Source organism: Trichoderma aggressivum (assembly GCF_033847375.1).
Source record: "Trichoderma aggressivum f. europaeum strain CBS 100526 chromosome Unknown scaffold_016, whole genome shotgun sequence".
Classification (NCBI taxonomy): domain Eukaryota; kingdom Fungi; phylum Ascomycota; class Sordariomycetes; order Hypocreales; family Hypocreaceae; genus Trichoderma; species Trichoderma aggressivum.
In genome coordinates this window covers 192,874-209,582 of record NW_026946382.1, presented here as the reverse complement: position 1 = coordinate 209,582, position 16,709 = coordinate 192,874, and the positions used below count along the sequence as shown (strand labels likewise).

At 50.3% G+C, this 16,709-nt stretch overlaps 5 protein-coding genes across 5 annotated transcripts; 3 read left to right on the top strand and 2 right to left on the bottom strand.

Annotated features, from left to right (window-relative positions):
- Nucleotides 1–1,059: 1,059 nt before the first annotated feature.
- On the bottom strand, nt 1,060–2,430 carry Triagg1_4904 (uncharacterized protein; the record flags this gene model as incomplete). Its single annotated transcript, XM_062899359.1, has 2 exons — nt 1,060–1,908; nt 1,969–2,430. 2 exons carry the CDS (start codon nt 2,428–2,430, stop codon nt 1,060–1,062), a joined length of 1,311 nt encoding a protein of 436 aa, XP_062756085.1.
- Nucleotides 2,431–2,862: 432 nt separating this feature from the next.
- Nucleotides 2,863–4,419, bottom strand: Triagg1_4903 (uncharacterized protein; the record flags this gene model as incomplete). Its single annotated transcript, XM_062899358.1, has 1 exon — nt 2,863–4,419. One exon carries the CDS (start codon nt 4,417–4,419, stop codon nt 2,863–2,865), a length of 1,557 nt encoding a protein of 518 aa, XP_062756084.1.
- A 2,298-nt stretch (nt 4,420–6,717) lies between these two features.
- Nucleotides 6,718–8,259, top strand: Triagg1_4902 (uncharacterized protein; the record flags this gene model as incomplete). The annotated part of the gene is made up of 1 exon (XM_062899357.1): nt 6,718–8,259. One exon carries the CDS (start codon nt 6,718–6,720, stop codon nt 8,257–8,259), a length of 1,542 nt encoding a protein of 513 aa, XP_062756083.1.
- A 3,613-nt stretch (nt 8,260–11,872) lies between these two features.
- Triagg1_4901 (uncharacterized protein) lies at nt 11,873–13,270 on the top strand (the record flags this gene model as incomplete). The annotated part of the gene is made up of 3 exons (XM_062899356.1): nt 11,873–11,924; nt 11,989–12,845; nt 12,920–13,270. The coding sequence occupies 3 exons, from the start codon at nt 11,873–11,875 to the stop codon at nt 13,268–13,270; spliced, it is 1,260 nt and encodes a 419-aa protein (XP_062756082.1).
- A 1,280-nt stretch (nt 13,271–14,550) lies between these two features.
- Nucleotides 14,551–15,584, top strand: Triagg1_4900 (uncharacterized protein; the record flags this gene model as incomplete). Its single annotated transcript, XM_062899355.1, has 3 exons — nt 14,551–14,577; nt 14,810–14,888; nt 15,313–15,584. The coding sequence occupies 3 exons, from the start codon at nt 14,551–14,553 to the stop codon at nt 15,582–15,584; spliced, it is 378 nt and encodes a 125-aa protein (XP_062756081.1).
- Nucleotides 15,585–16,709: the final 1,125 nt, after the last annotated feature.

Here is a 16,709-nt window from a genome sequence, read left to right as displayed (position 1 = left end):
ACCAGGGACACAGTAGGCAAGAGAACCCATGCGCAAGCACAGAGGAATCCCCGCCAGTGAACCAAAAATAAGAGTAATCAAGAAGGTCTCGCTTGGAGACGTTTCAGAGATTAAACTGAAAAGAACAGACACTACACTTGATCTAAGCCATAAGGCAAAGAGAGCTGAAGAAGAAAAGAGGAAAAAGGAGAAAAAAAAAGGAAGAGGGTGGCAGGCGTTGAAGCACTTTATAGTTGTAGGCAGCTGCACGCTTGGGGGGGGGGCGGTCAGGGCGCTCAGAGTGGCAGAATGGGCGGTGCCAATTGGGCGAGCTCGTTTGATGTTCGGATGAACACAGCCTCGTTGCAACAAGGCAGCAGCTGGTCAAGGCAGAAAAGTCATTTGAATGTCATATTTCCTTAGAGCAGCGGGTGCCTACTAGGTGGCTAGCCCCGAGTTAGGGTATCCGGCATGCTGTGAGCTAAATTGAAAGATGCATAGATACACGGGTTAGACATGGAATGTGGTGATAGTAGCAGATTCCACCTCGTAACAACTACTCCGTAGTAAGTGGAAGAAACAAAATGATGTTTCTTCTGCAGCTCGTTACGACATGTAAACTCATTGGCTTTGGGCAACGAATGGCTGCTTCTCATCCTCAACGAGACTCATATTGCACTGTATCATGGCCATGGCCAGGTAAGACTTTGATCAGTTTGCATGTTTGGGATATCAAGCTCTGTCCAGCTACTACGGATATAGAATAGCAAAAATACATAAAATCAAACCCCATCTCCTAGCTCAATCAAGTCGCATTTAAACCATTGTGCCTATGCGGCAGTCTCTATCCAACAAGCTGGGTCGATGCGAGTAGCTTTGATAAGAAACAGTCCCCAACGCCATCCCCAACCTCGTAGCATTACCTGAAGCTAAAATGACAAACGTCACATCTTTGCCGCGACAGTTCCATCGTGCCATTGCAGAAAAGTAAAAAAAAAACCACATGGTTAGTAAAAGATCCCCAACGCCAAAACCCCCTCATAGCAGGGTTGAATTGATTCAACAAGTCTGCTCCGGAACCTAGTCTTCCACCAGCTCACCCTCATCTTCCGAGAGTCTGGCCCGTTTTTCGGCCCTTTCACTCTCCGCAGACAGATCGGCCTCTGCATCCTTTCTCTTCGACGGGGATCGCGGTGCGTATTCACCATCGCCTGGCGCTTTTAGGGAGCCCTCGTGCTCTCTGTCTCTTGCTTCCGAGTGTCGGTCGGTCCCCCCATTCACCTTGGGGCCTGGGCTATGACTCTCTCGGTCTAGTTCCATCGGCGTTCCAGCGTTGGATGATTGGGTATCGTTCAATGCATCATTTCGCCTCCGTGTGTTTTCAAGATGGAACGCCGGCGATGGCAGTGATGGGTTCTGCTTCCTAAGCGGATTCTCCGTGTAAAACTGACGCATCGCCTCAATGGCCTTTGTACAGCAGTCCTCGCTCCCTTTCAGGAACTTCCACCAACCCTCTCCGTTTACGTCATCGATTTGCTGATTTGTGTGGGCGCAGGCAAAATAGATGGAGCTGATGGCGACATCTCTCGCTTCAATCAAGAGTGGCAGGGCCGTTAAGCACGCGTCGTTGCAGAATGCCCAAGCCGCCTGCCGCAAGTGCTTGTTGTGGATAACTTCCAGTTGTCCTAGGAGTTCGAAAAGATGACGATAAGGGTTATCAATCATCAGGTCGAATGCCAGCTGTTCTAGCATGACTTCTTCGTACGTTAGGATGCTGTCTCTCCATCGCCAGTATTCTTTGCTCTGCTCGTCAATAACCAGTTTCGTATTTTTCTGTGCCACTCGAGCAACGGCAATGATGATTTCCTTGGTCTTCCTGCAGTTCTCTTCGGTCTTGTTTGCTAGAAACAAGGAAGTCGCGGCAATGTTCTATGTTTCAAAGATCAGCAATGAGGTAAATGAGGAACAAAGGAGGAAAAAAACTCATACATAGTGGTGGATGCCCCCTTTCTCTTGAACCATGCTAAAGCGCATGTAGAATCTGTGAAAGAAAACGCCGGCCACCCACAGCGTAATCTGTGGCAGATCAAGCATCACGCCAGCCTGATAGATGAAGTTGATTCCCTTCGCCCTGCGAAGCCTCTCTTCCGAAGGCGAGATTCCATCGATTATTGAAGGCGTGCTTTGAACCTCGTCCGTCGTGAAGAACCACTGATTCGGTAGCGCCAATGGCGTTTCCTCTCCAGAGCGCGATGGCGTCTGCTGGCTGGATACGGCTTGCGGTCGCGGAGGAGAAGTGCGTGCGCTGTGCTGTGGAGGCGTAGGTGCAGCTGGAGGGACTTCGCGACGGCGAGGAGGCGACCGAGACTGCCTCTCATGGCGCGCAGATCCCTGGAGACTCGGAGGTTGATAGCCCTCTCGAGGGGGGCGATAGCGGTCGATGCTCGCCATTGCTGAATGCGATTATGTCAAGTTGGGGATTGACTGCAAGAAGCGACTGTGATATTTCATGGAGAGCTTCAGCGTAGGGGAAAATAAACCTGTTTTTCACTCTGTTGACCTTTGTCGGCTGTACATTATGACGGAGTTTAAAGATGGGTGGCGCGACAAACATTACGAAGGTCATGGCTGGGTCCGTCCTCCTTATCTAATCTACAGCCGCAGTCAGGTTAGTCACATGACTAAGCAGCGATACATCCCGTCGTCCAGTAAAGTGAGAGCAAAGATTCAGTGTAAGTGAGTTTGCTCTGAACTTGCTCTGACTTTTACACTTGACGTCTTTGATGATTCATTCCGCAGGGAAATCACGGGATTCTTCGCCAACCTGGGTATCAATTCCGACTTGCCAGTTATTCCCACTCAACATTAAGTACAAGATCTTGACTAAATCGCCTCGCCGTCGTTTCTCCCCCAGAGCTTCACTGTGCGGTCGTGTCCTCCACTTACAATCCATCGCCCATCATTGCTATAGTCCACGCTGGCAACCGGAGCAGTGTGTCCACTTAGCGTTTGCACCAAAGTCCAATCGTCAGCCGAGAAAATCTTGATGTTTCGGTCAAAGCCACTTGAGATAAAATAGGTGCCGGCCTTCTTCGGCAGCTGTGCACCCTTCTCGTCTTGACCCGGTGGGATTCCGAGAAGAGGGTCATCCAAGCCTTTGTACCAGCGCATATCGGAGACAGCACTGTTGTGGGCACCAACACCACCGGTCCTCTGCACTTTGCGGACATCCCAGCACTTGATCCATCCATCAGCAGAGCCGGACAGCACTCGGTGTCCATCAGAACTCCAGTCTAAGGCGTGTATCGGCTTGATGTGTCCATCCAGATGTCCATCTAGAATCATTACTGTCCTCCCTGATCGTAGATCCCATATCCTGCCAATGCTGTCCAGACCAGCGCTAGCGAGTAGGGAGCCATCCGTGTTGAAGCTGACAGCATAGACGCCCCGAGAATGACCTTCCTGTAATAGAAGCTCTGCATTTGTCTCGACATCCCAAAGTCGCCATGAGGTATCCTCTGAAGCAGATGCTAAATAACGGCCGGATGGGTGAAATTCTACTCGGCAAACTCGTTGCGAGTGTCCTTTGAAGGTTGATAGAGGAGTATCTTTGTTTAATGACCAAACATGGACCAACCCTTCGGCACCACCCGACGCAAGGTTGACCGAGTCTGGAGAGACTCCGCTCTCGGGCAAGGTAGCCCCAGGAAACCACGAGAGACCGCTGATTTTGTTGGTATGTCCACGAAAGTTCATCTTCTCCGTCAGATTTTGTGTTTCGACCAATTTCACTTGACCACCCCAGTTGCCCACAGCAATTAGCTCCCCATTCGGTGAGAATCTGGTCATGCTTATATGCCTCTCGCCAACGGTCTGACTTCCCTGCAGCTCAAATGCCTGTAATCTATCCTTGATTTGTTTGCGAAATTTGACGTGCGTCCGCAAGGGTATTGTTGACTCGACTTTTTGGAAAGCTGTCCTCCGTTTTGCCCGTGGCAAGGAGAATTCGGCGATGTTGATACGAGCCTGTAGCAGCTCGGGACCTCCTCTCGAATAAAACTCTTCTTCTTGCTCCTCCTCTTCCGCGTCTTCGGCATCTTCCATGGTTATGTCGCCACTCTCAAGCCCAGCCATTTCCGCCTGAATCGTCAATAGTTCTCGTAGTCGGTCTCGGCGGTCGGCCGGTCCTTCGCCGAATAGGGTAATGGGCTCCCCCATTTCTCGCAGCTTGGAACGAACTCGTCCATCGTCAGTCGGGACGGCAATTGTGGCCGCAAGTCGTTTTCTATTGAATTGGTTCAGGATCGCGGAGGCTTTCTCTGGCGGGGCGCCATCGCCCATGTTCATTTCGTAGTCATGATCTTCTGGGACGTCTTCTAAAGCAATGCCCGTGCTCTGCTCCGCTTCCTCCACGTACGCCTGTCGTGATGGATGTATCATTTTGTCGAGCTGGTTCAAGGAGTCTGGATATGGAAGTTCGTGACGAGCGAGTGGTTGGTTAGTTTAGTGGCAGGATGATGAGGGTCTCTTGAGAAGTAATAATTCAGATTCAAATATAGTGTTTGAAGAGAAGAAAAAGAAGAAGAAAAAACCCAATGCCTAAAAAAAGAAGGGCACTCGATCGCCGGAACCAGTAGCAGCGCGATTCTTGGCGTTGTTTGGATGGCAAGGTCGTTCAGCATGTGCATTTAATCTGGATGAGGCTGCCTAAGCTTTAGAGCTCTAGAAAATTGAGACCACTGATAATTGGTGGGCCTGGATTACGTAACCTAGGAAGGCTCGATGTAGGCTTCAGCTAGTATTAAGCTGCTGTCCAACAAACAATAGGAGCAGAAAAAGCACGACCGCATTTCAAGCTAAATAACAATGATTTTAAACGAATAGACGATATCCAGAAGCGATACTTCTAGCGATTCCTCTACTTCAACTCGCTATTTCAAAGTTTGAGAAAAAACGAGACCACAGAGATATTTGATTAGCCTCAATAAACGGTGAGCAGGCGGAGTACATGAGTGGTCTCATGTCGCTGGCAGAGATATCATGTAAATCTTTGACGCTCTTCGTCTTCTGACAGAAATTGCCACGTTATGCTAGGATAAATAAATACTGTAGTCAGTATAATAGTCGTCGAAAACCTAGGACAGAGCTTTACATGTACACGGTGGAATTGCTCTAGACCACCTTGAACGGCTTGAGAGCTACAACAATCTCTGTTTGTTCACGTCTCCACGTTGTACATGCATTAGGACCATAATTCCGCTGTTAGCCGTGCTTATAAAATGCACATATTTGACTACTCGTACGCGCTCATGGAAACACTTATTTGCCACGAGTCGACGGATGCAGCAAGTCGGGCTGTCCACGTTGTATTGCATATGGGGCCACGAACAAAGCAGGTCCCATCAGTAAGCGCAGGGAGAATGTGAGTTTAGGATAAGGCACAAAGGATACTAAGATATTGCTGAGCCGCTGCTTTCCTGCCCGACATCTGCAGTGCATGGACGAAAGAGTCTCTGGATTTGAAGTCCATATGTGCGGTAGTACCTGGCATATGGCCCGTACTTGGACGCATAAACCATGCAGTTGAGCTACCTGATAGAAGCCTGCACGGATGCTTTGTCGAAGGATTCGGAGAGTGTCTGCGGCGGATTCAGGCACCGCACCAAATCTGACGATACCTAGCAGAGTAGGGCAACTCGCTCGTGCACCGACGGAGCTGCCGCCAATGCCTGGCATTCCGGGGCTGCCAGCCAAACACGCATGGCATGTGCAGGTCGCTGGGCCAATTGCAGCCCTGGGAAAACACCATGACGAAGGAATGCTGAGATTGCATGTTCCCCCTGTGATTATGATTATGCCGGTAAGTCGACTGGGCTGGGAAAATGACAGCTCGTGACACTCGTCCAGCTCTTTGGGCGCCTCATGTGATATACGAGCGAGTACTTTCTTTCTTGGCACGAGGCAGTCAAACAAAGGAACCTTTGATGGAGCACGCTTTGTTCGATCAATGAAACTTTTTTTTCTTTCAACTTTTTTTTTTCTCTCGGCCGCCTCAGCTTGCATTGATTTGGGGTGCAGCCTAACTTTGCCCTAACGAGGTTTAGCGGACCATGCCGCTCCCTGCTTTTACGCTGACATGTGCTGTAACCGTCCAGTAAATTCTGGAGCAAAGCGCGCCGTTCCCCGCGGCCAGCTCCCTAGCAAGGAAGGTTTCAAGGGCTTGCAAGGGCTATAGCGAGTAAGAGGTAGCATCAGACGAGTAAGAGTGAGGCCCAGGCTTGCTGCAGCGAGGAGCCGTACGAGTAAAAATGCCCGGCACATGCACTTTTTGCTTTGATCCAATTACTAAAAATATTCAGCCTGTGGCTTGGCCGGCCGCTTCCTCTTCCGCTGCTTCCTTGTTTTCTTTCGCTTCCCTTTCTCTTCTTCCTCTTTACACCTTTTGGTGAAACAAACACGATACTCTTTCAGACTCTCCCTTTTGACAAAAGGACACTCGCAAATGCCTATACACCAAACCTCTGATCTGCCCACATCCTTCTTCAGGTACCAGATGCGTGTTACGAGCCTTCTTGAATCTCAGCGTCAAACCGAATCCGCGCATCGTGTAGATCCGGAGCGCCGCCGTGGCACACTTTGAAGGCGACGAGATTTGCGACAGGAGTTGACAAGCTCCTAGCCATCGCAGTTTGTCACATTCCAATTTCGACGCAGTGGTGAGCCGCATTTCTCGTCATCATGACCAAGAAAGCTTCGAGCTCTCCCCCAGTGGCGCTATCCACTGTACGTGGTTTCCAGATCACGCCAGCGGCCTCCGGCGATGAGGACTCCGACCATGGAATCGACACCCCTCGCCTATCGGCTCATCGCGGCCGCCCGCGCATCGATGATGTTGTGAGCGCTAATTGTAGCCCGGTTTTGCGCGGCACGGCTTCGCCAAGGATCTCGGGAATCGCCAAGCTACGTTTGCAAATGGAGCCTTTGAGTCTTGACCCGGGGTCGCGCTCGTCATCCATGTCTCGAAATGGCAGCCGCCTGAATTCTTCGACAAGCCTGGGGCAGATAAGCCGCTCCCAGAGCCGAGATGGGACTCGAAGTGAAACCGGCAGTGAGCTTTCTGATGGCGGCTCGACTAGTTATGAGGTCAATCTAGAGAACGACTTCGTGAGCGAGAGTGTGCGCGAGAGGTCGTTTATGGGAACCCTCGAAGGCGGGCTAAACCCGAGGCGCAAGATGACGTCGGAAGATTTTGAGCCGCTTCGATGCCTGGGCAAGGGAACTTACGGCACAGTTGTACTGGTGAAGCAGCGCGCAACCGGAAGGCTCTATGCCCAAAAGCAATTCAAGAAGGCGTCTCTTGTCGTTCACAAGAAGTTAGTTGAGCAGACCAAGACGGAGAGGCAGATCTTGGAATCTGTGAACCGGCACCCCTTTGTTGTCAAGCTCTTCTATGCCTTCCAAGACCAAGAAAAGCTCTATCTGATTCTGGAATACGGCCAGGGAGGAGAACTATTTACTCATCTTAACACCGAGAAGATGTTTTCCGAGTCGGTGGCCGCCTTTTACATGGCTGAAATGCTTCTGGCCATTTCCCACCTTCATGATACTTTGGGCGTGGTGTACCGTGATCTCAAGCCCGAAAATTGCCTCCTCGACGCAGAGGGCCATCTTTTACTGACAGATTTTGGCCTATCAAAGGTGGCAGTCGACCCATCCGAAGAAGGCTGCAATTCCATTTTGGGTACCGTTGAATACATGGCCCCCGAGGTTATTCTGGGGAAGAAATATGGCAAAGCCGTGGACTGGTGGTCGTTTGGGGCCCTCGCATATGACCTGATGACAGGAAACCCACCTTTCCGGGGAGGAAACCATGCCAAGATCCAGGACAATATTGTCAAGCAAAAGCTCGTGCTACCTTACTACCTCAGCCTGGATGCCAAAGACCTTCTCACCCGGCTCCTGAGGAAAGACCCCAGCAAACGACTGGGTGCTGTGATGCCCAAGGATATGCAGACGTTGAGGAAGCACAGATTCTTTCGCAAGATTGATTGGAAGAAGCTAGCCGCACGAGAGATGGAGCCACCCATCCAGCCCATGATCACCGATCCTGAACTGGCAGAGAATTTTGCGCCTGAATTCACGGAGCTTTCCTTGAGCCCAACGGTCTCGTCTAGGGAATTTTGGCCGGCCAGTCCATCCAAGGATGACATGTTTGGAGGATTCAGCTTTGTGGCTTCGTCAAGCCTGCTGGAGAGCGGGGGTTATTTGGCAAGTCGTTAAAATAGACTAGAGGCAATGCTGTAGAAGCTTTAGTAGCAGCCGCATCGGCATTTGAATCGGCGTTTATCGGCGGGGCTCCTTGGAGAGTAGGATAGACAGTATTGTCTAGATACACCCTGTTCAGGGGAGATTTTAGAGGTTGGTTCGTTCTCATAGTTTGCATCTGAGTTAGATAAATGGAATACTCGGTATCTTTGACGGTCCTGGCGCATTGCTATGTACTGGCTTCACCCAGTTGTCGTAACCTTCAAGGAATATGCATCACGATAGACTTGAGTTCTTAGTTTAATGATGACGCGTCCCTGTTGAGACGGGAGCTTCAAGGCCGCATTCCTAGGTGGACCTCCTAATATTGCTGATGAAGTGCCGGGGTTAATCTCGATAGTGCGGCACGCAGGGGTGGTGTCACAGTCCCTGCCGGGAATACCATTCGGCAGTGAAGCTTGAGCGGATGTTCAGATATAGACTCCGAACTTGTACAAGTCGTCAATGTTTGGAAAGGGTTTCAAGCTCTCAACGGTTTTGCATAAGCGCTATTTCCCTTATCATTGATGTTGATTCACGACAGAGGATAGAGGAAATGGTATTGGACAACGGCGGGAGTGAATCCACATCACTGGAGAAGAAACGAGAGGTGAGGCCTAATATGGACAATGTTGAATGTTGGAGAGAAGGATGAGTCTGGATTGGGCTTACTGGCCATTCGTTGTGCCTGTCCTGAATTAGCGGTATCGACATGTATTGCCAGTTTGGGTCAGTTGATGGTGTTTGGCTTATTTGTTGAATGAGCGGTATCAACATGTATTACCACTTCGAGTCAGTTGATATCGTGCTGATCCGTTCGTGCAAACCACCGTGGCTGAGACTATAAGCGTTGGAATTGTTCCGCAGCATAGAATAGAGGGATAGAATGAGCAGCTAGTCCGCAGATTAGAGACTACTCCGATATTCTAGTGAGTAACAGGTCCATTGGAGTGTGTAGAATCGGGCATGATCACATATGCACACCCCCCCCTGGGCATCATGTGTCGGTGATAACAACCTTGAAGTTGGCGGCACTTGTCATGTATAGTCACGTAGACGGGAGCGGAGATAGTAGAGAGATCCGTCACTGGAACCCTATGAACAACGTGCAAGACATGGATTTGGATAAATTGAGAGCCGAAGCTGGAGGCGCAGTGTTGCTTCCAGGCACGAGAGTCATGGGGTGACATGGTCATGTAAGATTGGGAAACAAGGTGAGTGAGATGAGGTAGCAGTGCTAGAGGCTAGTGCAGAGATATTCATGGATGGAGCGTTTAGATGCTCGAGGTAGAGGTATTTGGTACGATTACAGTATGAGAGGTTGATATTGGTTGCGAGATACAGAGGAAGCGCCTTTTTCTTAATCTGCCTTATTTAATTGTCGATATATCACTAGATCTTTTCTAGCATCTGGTGTTGAAGAAAGGGGCTGGAATATGCAAGACGGTACATTATTACCAGGCATGTAAATCGGGGCACTCGGATTATGGAGAGGTACAACGTAATACTTTGCGGGGAGAAGCTGAAGGCTTCAATTGCGGAAGGTGCTATTGGCCCGAAGAGCTTGCAGTTGCTACATGCAAGTTCTACCAAGTTAGGTACCGGGCTTTATTTTTTTTTGACGTACGTGAACTTCCTAGGTACCTTGCAAGAACAACTTCGGACTCTTTTGCTTCCTATCTGACACATTGAAAATAAGTTCAAATCAGCCTTTAGGCTTTGGCAAAGGTTTGTATAGTCTGCTCGCTACTCTGCTTTACGTGAAAGCCACCGCGTCGAGCTTGCCAGATCAGGCAGCGGGCGCCAGCGCGGGATGGCGCTGCTTAGAACGAGGCAGTGCTGGCAACGCAAAGAAGCTTTCGTGCCCGTCTTTAGCTGGCTTTACACGACAATGAGGCGCGATTGCAATACGGCTCGAACGCAGTGGCTGGAGAGCTTAAAAAGCAAATGAATGGATATACCGGCGTCTTGATCGCGATGATTGGCATTTCACGGCAGAAACGCCAGAAACGAGATCATCACATTCAGATCAGGAACCGTTGAATGATGCTCCAAAACAGAACGAATCTGACATTAAAATGTTGCTCCGGGTCGGGCAGTTAGATCCTCCGGCGGGCCAAACTGGTCAGCACTCAATATTTGGTCCATACCATGTCAATAGTATTTGAGATACCTATTCTCACTACTGTAAGCCACTTCCCCTTCTGTTACCGCCAAGCTACACAGATTGGGGAAAAGGAGCGAAGTGGACAGAGCACACGCCCACGCCTCTACCGAGTACTGGCTACGCATCTGGGAGCTGCCCTGCGCCTCGCTTGTGACACTCAACAAGAGATCGCACAGGCACTCTCTTCCTTGTCCTGGTTGTCAGCACGTGCCGTCTCTACCGTCTGTCTGCTTTGTCAAGGACTTGTTTGGCAGATGGACGATGGATTGCTCCGCTGAGAAGGCCATATAGGAGAGGGGAGCCGAGCGAAGCGAAGAAGCATACGGCAAGATTAATGCCGGTATGATGAAGATTTACATCAATGGCGTCGACATCGCCCCCAACGATAGACTCTGTTGTGGTGGCTTGAGACTGGGGGAACAACTACTGTGCTGTAAGACGGGAGGCCTTGTGCACGAAACACGCACGACGATTCAGCAGAAGCCACCAGCACCCCTGGCTACTTGTTCTTCCAACCAGCATCCTTGATTACATTGAGGAAGTCTCCCACTGGTGCCAGCAAAAACAGAGCCAAGGCCCTAATGGGACAATGCTGTCTTATTCCAACCTGCATGAATGATAACCCGCTGGTTTGGTACTGCAGAGTTGGGGTGTACCCCCGCTAGATGCAGCCTCATTTGGTCAACCTGCGATCTAGGCCGTGCTCCCCTCAACTGCTACAGCCCAATGTTCGTCTGCTCTGCACTTGAAACTAGTGCTGCGAACATGACGAGCGTGGAGGTAGTTGAGTCCATGTCATTTTCAATCTTTCAACGACCCCATTAGCCAAGAGACGTGCATACCTTCAAGACTTGTTTCGTCATCAACAACATCATCAAAATCATCTATAGTCCGGGTCCGGCTTGTCTTGTTTCCAAGCCGGAGAGATTCAAGCGACTATGAGGTATTCCAATCTAATTTCTGGACCCATCTGGGTAATCTAGTGACGAAGTCAATGCCCATCCGGTGTAAGGCTGGGGACTGCGGTGGGCTTGCAAAGCAGCTAGAGGCCCTGGAGAGAGGAAAAAATAGAAACAAGACTTGCAGGGGGAAGATGCATGAATGCGTCTCGACACACCCCTTCCCACCCCTTCCCACCCCTTGGGGGAGTCGGGCGAGCCCGAGACGTCCCTATCGTCGTCCTAACAAAGGCCTCGAACGTTTAAATATTCAATGCTCCCTCTACCGATAGCTTGAAAGACGCTTGTCAACAAGCAACTAGTGACATCCCGCTCCGACGCTTCCTGTCACACAACTCTCGGCGGGTGTTATAAGTCAGCGATTCCCATCACAACCCCTCTCGATCTTATCTCCTATATTGTTTCATACCATACGCGCGTCTTAATACAAAGTCTAAAGACGCATTCACATACGTGGGCATACATGATGAGGTTCTCACAAAGCACGGCTTTGGCCGCCGCTGCCACCGGTCTCTGTAAGTCGCATCCGTCCACTCCGCACCTCTGGCCATGCCTTGTTATTAACAAGAGTTGCGTAAGACATCGGCGCTGCTTCCGCTGTTACGGCGCCATTCTGTCCTACCGACGGCGTCTGCTTCGAATGGGGAGTCCCTGAGGCCTCAGCCAAAGCGGGATCCGGCGACATCTTCTTCCAGCTCAAGGCTCCCACATCTTGGCAATGGATCGGACTCGGTATTGGTACCCAGATGGACCACTCGCAGATGTTCATCATGTACCAGGACGGCAATGGAAACGTTACGCTCAGCACCAGGCCGGGTGCCAACCACGTCATGCCCACTTACAAGGCCAGAAACGACGTCGAGCTCTTGGCCGGTTCTGGTGTGGTTGACGGCAACATGGTTGCCAATGTGAAGTGTGGCAACTGCACCAATCTTGACCTGACGGGCCAGTCGAACTGGATTTCTGCATGGAAGTCGGGTGATTCCTTGGATTCGACGAACCCGGCGGCCATTCTCACACAACACGATAGCATGACCCAGTTTCACGTCAACTTGGCCCAAGCTAGCATCAGCTCCGACGCAAACCCCTTTGTCGGGTCCAGCAGCGACAGCAACAACGGTGGAAACTCAGGTGGCTCCTCTGGTAGCTCTGGTGATGGCGGCGGCGACGGCGACAGCGACGGCGACAGCGACGGCGACAGCGATGATGGCAATGGCGCCGTCTCAGGTGTCACCACCAGCTCGACGAACCAGACTCTGGCCAGTGCCCACGGCATCCTCATGTCGGTCATCTTCGTTATCATGTATCCGCTCGGCTCTAGCTTGATGCCTCTGCTCGGCAAGTGGTATATTCACGCATCTTGGCAGACTATTGCTCTCCTGGGAATGTGGGCTGGGCTTGGACTTGGTGTCACCATCGCCAGAAACCAGAACGTGGTATGTCTCTTCTCTTCTTCTCTTGTTACATGCACCATTCCGGATCTCCATACTGACAATCTTCGTCCTTCTAGTTCTTTGACCAGGCTCACTCTCGCTTGGGAATCATCCTTGTTCCCCTTATCAGCCTGCAGCCCCTCTTTGGCTTGATTCACCACATCAACTATCTCAAGACGCAGAAGCGTGGCCTCTTTGGCCACCTTCACTGCTGGTACGGACGTGCGCTCATGATTATCGGTATTGTTAACGGCGGTCTCGGTTTACAGCTTGGCAACGCCCCTACACGCTACATCATTGCCTACTCGGTCGTGGCTGGCGTCACTACGCTGATTTACCTGGTTTCAATTGCTGTTGGCTGGAGCCGGGCGGGCAGGAGAGAGCAGCAGTCGAAGCAGAAGTATTCATCGGCGGCGCAAGCCTCGTAAGGGAGTTTATATACGGCGAACGTTGTGATTATACGATACGATCTGGGATGAAAAGCGGTTTGAAATAGGCACATGAGGCCATTAGTATACCCACGTTTGATATACACAATCACGGACATGAAAATACGCAAGGCATGTTTGTTGGCGTTTGGAGATGATTGTTTTTGACTTGGGAGAGTCGGTCGCTTCTGAAGGATAATACAGACATGGGAATGAAGGGTTTATACGAAGTATATAGAGATGTGTGTGAGCCATCATATTTGCACGGGCAGCCTATGCCTTTATGATGTAATTAATTCATTTAACATTTGGAATTATTTTTGAATGCAACGAGCCTATTCTCCGTGATAATGATAGGTACGAGAATGTATGTAGTCCTGGATCATTTGCGTGTGTACTTGGATACCGGGAACTGACAGGTACCTACCAATTCAACTGGACTGAGCCGTGTTGTTTAGTTTTCTACTGTATCATTCTTCAAAGCTGCCATTGACGTCTGATCAAGGCTTCATGCCCCACATCTTGTCCAAGGGAGCTGCTCGGTTTGGCCGTACTGTAATGCAAGATGCTTGATGGAGCTCTTGCTGGCCCATTAAGAGTTGTTGTGCGTACCTACATGTAAGCGGCTCCCCTGCATGACGCCGCCTACCTACTAAGTAGTACAGTATATGGCAAGTAATTCACCCACTAAAGACAAAGAAGCAGTAACTAAAGTAATCAGAATGTGTATGTGCTGTAGAATGCATAGACATATCTATTGATGTTTATTTGCCGCAGTCTGTACTGTACTGTACTGTACTGTACTGTACTCATATAGCACTGGATGATATTCTTGATCGAGCTTCTGCGTGGCCTGACGTCGTTTCGGGACGATGCGCGACTTCTCCCGAGTCACGTGCAGCTCTCCCATCTTCGCAAGATCCCGCTAAATCCTAGCGACCTCAAGCACTGGAACTCGAGAATAACAGTGGGCATTAGTGGACGTGGTGGGCACCAGCACCCAACAAATAGCGGGCTCCTCATCCCCTCAAAACCTGAGGCACCAAGGAAGGGAAAAAAAAAAAAAAACAGGCACAGAAGCACCAAAAGAGGGAAGAAAAAAAGCCCGGCGCTCCGCGTGACGGCTGGGCAGGCTTTAGCCGGGGAAAGTCTCCCAAGGTTCGGCATCACGATTTTCACAAAACCCTCAGCCTGTCTCCATCTCTCTCCCCCCCCAAACCTTTGTCCGAGGTCCGCCCTTTTGCTCTCCGCCAATTGAGCAACGCATAAGCCATTTCAAGATGCTCAGCCAACTGTCCCGGGCCTCTGTGAGTTTTCCTCTGCCCTGCCTGTCCCATCAACCATCCCCGGCCGATGCGAAAAACCCTCTCCCTTTGCTGTTGCTGGGACTTTGTCCACGTCGGTCGCCATCGTCATTCTTCGCCCCTCCCCGCATGCGATGCGATGCGATGCGATGCGCTGGCCCGACATGAGCCTAGCCTTGCACGCCTCAGCCTGGAACTGTCCATTGCTAACTGCTTCTTGTTTCTGTCCATGTAGCGCGCTGTTGCTGCTCGCGCCGCCAGAGCAAATGCCGTCCAGGTGAGGGGCTTCATTGCCCCAACCGTCTCACGACGAGGTATGGAAATGCGCCTTATATCTTCCCTTTGTGTCCAACCCACATCATCATCTGCTGTCGGCCCGTTGTCAACTTGGAGATGGCCTGTCTTTCCCACTGCATTTTACATTGGCTGGGAATTCTCGAGAAGCTCAACGTCTGTTTTGTCACTTTTTATACCCTCCAAAAGCTATAGCCGATACCTCCGATTGCTACCTTGATTCATCTGGCCACCTTTGTTACAAGGAAGTGGCCTTCATCAAAACCACCAGCCTCACCGACCCGACACTCCTGCTTCGCCGAGATAGCATGACGACTCGAGCAACAAGCGTTGCGCTATTTCCCGCCATGCCTGCACACTCCAGCTTAGCTACACCAGCTTGATATATATGACCAAGGCAACATCAACCAGAACGTGTCAAAACTAACACAATTTATCATTCAGCCGACTTCGTTCAGGAGCTCTACCTCAAGGAACTCAAGGCCTACAAGACCCCCGCCGTCAAGGAGTCCGATGCTGAGGGCCAGGTCCAGGTCTTCGCCATGCCCAAGACCCCTGCCTCTCCCGAGGAGGCCAACCTGGCCGACAACCTCAAGGCCTACGAGTCCATGGCCGTCGAAATTGAGGGCCAGGATGCTTCCGCCCAGTCTGCCACTGGCGTTGCTCAGCTGCCTGACTGGCTCGAGGCCGAGGAGGAGGAGGAGCCCCACCACTAGAGGACCGAAAAAACCACGCTCTTGAATGAAAACAAGGAGAGAAGATTCTGTCAGCTGGGTGTGCAATAGAGTAGGGGAGGGAAAGAGAAAGAAGGGATAAATCCGTCAGTTTAGTGCAGAGAGCGCTCAAACGAGAGTTTTGATATACGAAAATGAGTGGTGGATGGAGAGACGAGAGAGAGAAAGAGCCAGGAGGGAGGCAGTGGCATACCGGACAATCCATAATTTCCTGGCCAGGCTGATTGCGGCCAGAAACAAGGATGCCGGTCTTGTCAAAAGGGATACTTTTTTTAACATATCCCATTGTACATTTTTCCTCAAACAGCCCTCGATTCAATGTAGGACATTGTTCTGAATGCCAATATCAATCAAGATATGCAAAATTGCCTGTGTGCCCGCCTCGCGGAGAGTGACAAAACTTGACAACTCTTTATAGTGAACAATTATCTAAAATGAGTTCTCTTAACGGCTGTTTCAAGGCATCTTGTCGCAATTGCCCGGGGGAAATACAATCACGTGGAATCTCATCAACGGCAATCGCTTTTGTTTCTGGTGATGGAAAACAATAGTCACCTCGGATCAAGATGATGACCACACCGCAGCTGACAACGCATCACATCGTGACCTCGTCATTCCGGCAAATGATATTAATTAAATATACATCTCGTTTTCCAAGATTACTAAAAAAAAGCTCCCTTCTTTGGTCATTACTCTCTCATCTTTCGTTCATGAATTTACTACATACGCGCCAGAGGCAGAAACAAGTTTCACCGAAATGGCGCGCACAAACAAAGAAGACATGATGAGATACAAAGGCGGCATGATCCTACTAGCCTAAGGAAGAAAAAAAAAGAAAAAGAAGAATGCTTATTTGCTTTTGATTTTGCCCTCTCTTCTGTCCGAGGTGTCCCTTTTTTGTTACATCTTGTGTGTGTGTGTGCAGAATCTTCTCTTTCTTTCTTCTTCAATGCCGGAAGTTTTTTGTTTTTTCTTTGTGTCTTCTTTTTTCCATTCTCGTGTTTCTGGAATCTGCATCAGACTTGTTCACTCACCTTTTGCGTGCGAGCCAGTCTGGCACTTTGAGTCAATTCCATTTCATCATCATCATCATACATCTTCGGGCTC